The 3,516-nt window shown below is 53.4% G+C and overlaps 1 protein-coding gene across 3 annotated transcripts in view; it reads left to right on the top strand.

Moving 5' to 3' along the window:
• Positions 1 to 667: 667 nt before the first annotated feature.
• The window catches only part of MLLT6 (MLLT6, PHD finger containing), a 19,501-nt gene continuing 16,652 nt past the window's right edge, over positions 668 to 3,516 (top strand). For all 3 annotated transcript variants that reach the window (XR_006016044.1, XR_006016045.1, XM_042028009.1), the window contains exon 1: positions 668 to 1,743. Coding sequence is in view for 1 of the 3 variants with exons in the window: in XM_042028009.1 (XP_041883943.1) it covers positions 1,357 to 1,743 (387 nt within the window). In the remaining 2 variants the exon portion in view is untranslated. The remainder of the gene's footprint in view (positions 1,744 to 3,516) is intronic.

Raw genomic sequence — 3,516 nt, 5'->3', positions numbered from 1 at the left:
CAGCATCCCATTATCCTGATATCCCAGTATCCCAGTGTCCCAGTGTCCCAGTATCCCAGTATCCCGGTATCCCGGTATCCCAGCATCCCATTATCCTGATATCCCAGTATCCCAGTGTCCCAGTGTCTCGGTATCCCAGTATCCCAGTATCCCAGTGTCCCAGTATCCCAGTATCCCAGTATCCCATTATCCCGGTGTCCCAGTATCCGTGTATCCCATTATCCCAGTATTGCAGTATCCCAGTATCCCAGTATCCCATTATCCCATTATCCCGGTATCCCAGTGTACCGGTATCCCAGTATCCCAGTATCCCGGTATCCCAGTATCCCATTATCCCGGTATCCCAGTATCCCAGTATCCCAGTATCCCGGTATCACTTCTGTGCCTCATCCAGGCCCAGCCTGGGCCTTTCCTTCTGCGCTGTCCCAAAAAAACGGGATTTGGGTTTTCCTTGGAGCATCCCAGCCCTTTTTTCCTTATTTCTCCTTATTTTCCCTTATTTCTCCTTATTTTTCCTTATTTTTCCTTCTTTCTCCTTATTTCTCCTTATTTCGCCTTGGGACGAGCAAGGCTTTAAGAAAAGAAGGAAAAATGTTTTAAAAAAAGGAGGAAAACCATGGCTGGATCCCAAGAAAACTCTGGATGAGGCACGGGGGGGGAGGGGGGGAGGATGAAGTGCAGATGTTCTGTCGGCCTGGAAAAATCCTGGATGGAATTTGTCCCCCCCTGAGGAGAACGGGAACCACGAGATTTTTCGGGATCCACCCCATGGAGGGAGGCAGGGATGTGGGGCTGTTCCCAGGGAACGCCTGGGATCCGTCAGGAAATCGGGGATTTGGGGATTTGCGTGTGGAGCGTTGCTGTTGGGGTTGGAAAAGCGCCTGGGCAGGGATTGAGGAATGAGGCAAAACTTGTGGGATCAGGGAATTGTGGAATGCTGGGAAGGGACCTTAAAGAGGAATTCCTTCCTGTTCCCGCCATCCCGGCCTCGGATGCTTCCATGGAAACACGAAATCAGGGAGCTTCCCCATCCCGATTTTTCCTCGCTTTCCAGTTTGAAGAATCCCAAATTTCTGCTGGTTTAGGGCTTGGAAAAACCCAGGGTGAACAAACCCAACTCAAAAATTCTGCGAGCTGGGATGGGACCCCGGGGGATCTCCGGGGTGGATTTTGGGATCTCCACGGCTGATCCCTTTTCCCACGTGTTGGAATCCAGGTTCTCCCATTTCCTGGAGCTGGGAAATCCTGGAATGTGGTGGAGACGGAGGGAAAAGGGAAATCCTTTGGGGGGTGGCAGCAGGAAAGCTCTGGTTTCCCCTTCCCTCCCCTCTTCCCATCGACTGATCCTGGGAATCCATGGATATCCCAGGCTCCAGATGTTGGAGCAGGAATCTGTGGATATCCCAGGCTCCAGATGTTGGAGCAGGAATCCTGGGATGCATCCAGGGGCTGGGATGTGGGGAAGGAGCAGCCGGGATGGGCGGAGAAGGGAAGAGGGACACGAAGGGAAGAAGGACCCAAGCTTCCCTTCCCTTCCCTTCCCTTCCCTTCCCTTCCCTTCCCTTCCCTTCCCTTCCCTTCCCGCTGCTCTTCCCAGCGCTGGGAATTCCGGCATTCCAGAGCTTCCCGGTTGTTTTTTTCCAGAGCCGCAAGGACAAGGAGAGGCCGAAACAGAAGCACAAAAAGCGGCCGGAGTCCCCCAGCAGCCTCCCCCCAGCGCCCGTGGCCGTGGCCACCGAGAAGGTACCGGATCCTTGGGATGGGAAAATCCATGCAGGAAACTGGGAAAAGAGGCAGGAAAATCCACCCCAAAAATGGGGGAAAGGGCAGGAAAATCCACTCAGGAAACTGGGAAAAGGGCAGGAAAATCCAACCAAAAATGGGGGGAAAGGGCAGGAAAATCCACCCAGGAAACCGGGAAAAGGGCAGGAAAATCCGCCCAGGGAACTGGGGAAAGGGCAGGAAAATCCACCCCAAAAATGGGGAAAAGGGGCAGGAAAATCCACTCAGGAACTGGGGAAAAGAGGCAGGAAAATCCAGCCAGAAAATCCACCCAGGAAACTGGGAAAAGGGGCAGGAAAATCCACCCCAAAAATGGGGAAAAGGGGCAGAAAAATCCACTCAGGAAACTGGGAAAAGAGCAGGAAAATCCAGCCAGAAAATGGGGAAAAGGGGCAGAAAAATCCATGCAGGAAGCTGGGAAAAGGGGCAGGAAAATCCACCCCAAAAATGGGGGGAAAAGGGGCAGGAAAATCCACCCCAAAAATGGGGGGAAAAGGGGCAGGAAAATCCACCCCAAAAATGGGGGAAAGGGGCAGAAAAATCCACTCAGAAACTGGGGAAAATGGCAGGAAAATCCACTCAGGAAACTGGGAAAGGGAAAGGAAAATCCACCCCAAAAATGGGGAAAAGGGCAGGAAAATCCACTCAGAAACTGGGGAAAATGGCAGGAAAATCCACTCAGGAAACTGGGAAAGGGAAAGGAAAATTTGCCCAAAAACCAGGGAAAAGGGCAGGAAAATCCCCGCAGGAAAAGGGGCAGGAAAATCCGCTGGTATTTGAGCTCTCGGCTCCCGGGATTTCGGGATCTGCCGGATCCTGGGAATCCCCACACTGAATCCTGCTCCGGCAAACCCAGAGACGGGGGAAAGGCTGATCCTTCCATCCCCCATCGCATTCCAGCCGCGGTATTCCATCCCTGGCCCTCTGGATTTGGGATTTCTCCCCTCCTGGCCTCGTGCACCTCATGCCGAGCTCCCAAACAGGGAATTTAAGGGTGCAAAAATCCAGGCAAAAATCCCATTCCTGCCTCCAGACCCCGCTCCTCTTCCCTTCCCATGGAAAACCGGGAAGATTTCCATGCTCCCGCTGAGCCCATAAATCCAAGAGGGTTTCATTCCCACATCCAGAGGGTGTGGGATGAGGAAATCCAGGTTTCCTCTGCTCTCCCCCCGGATTTCCCCCATTCCCTCCCTTCCTCCTTTCATATTCCCAGCACATCTGGTGCCGGCAGCTGTGGGGTTGTGCCAAGGGATGAAATCTGGGCATGGATTTGGATTCCCGGGTTTTTATGCCAAGGAGGGCTCTGGGATGCCAGGAAGGTGCCCAAGTGTCACATTTGGGGCCATCCCATAATGAGAAGGATATTTAGGATTTTGATTGCTCCGGTACCTAAACCAGGTGAGCTTTGATCCCTCGGGTCTGGATTTCCAGGGATTTGGAGCTGGAGCATCCCATGGGAGATGGCTTTGGGTTCATCCCTCTGTTCCCCCTGCTGAATTCCCATATTTCTCCCTTTCATCCCAAAATCCTGCATTTCCTGGCATCTGCCCTGGTTTCTTCACCCTCCTGCCTCCCCTGGCTCCTGCAGCTCAGCTGGAATTTGGGAACATCTGGTGCTGTGGGATCAGGACTGCTCCAACCCCCGGGAATATTCCCAGCCGGAGCTTTGGGATGGCTGTAGGGAATGCAGGGAATCTCCAGTCCCATCCCGAGGAGGAGGAAATTCCTGCAGGG

This window comes from Corvus kubaryi, unplaced genomic scaffold (genome assembly GCF_017639235.1).
Source record: "Corvus kubaryi isolate FWS band 111438036 unplaced genomic scaffold, C.kubaryi_AGA036_p1.0 37301, whole genome shotgun sequence".
Lineage (NCBI taxonomy): Eukaryota > Metazoa > Chordata > Aves > Passeriformes > Corvidae > Corvus > Corvus kubaryi.
Note: the sequence above shows the minus strand (reverse complement) of the source record. Positions and strands in the feature narration are given on the sequence as shown.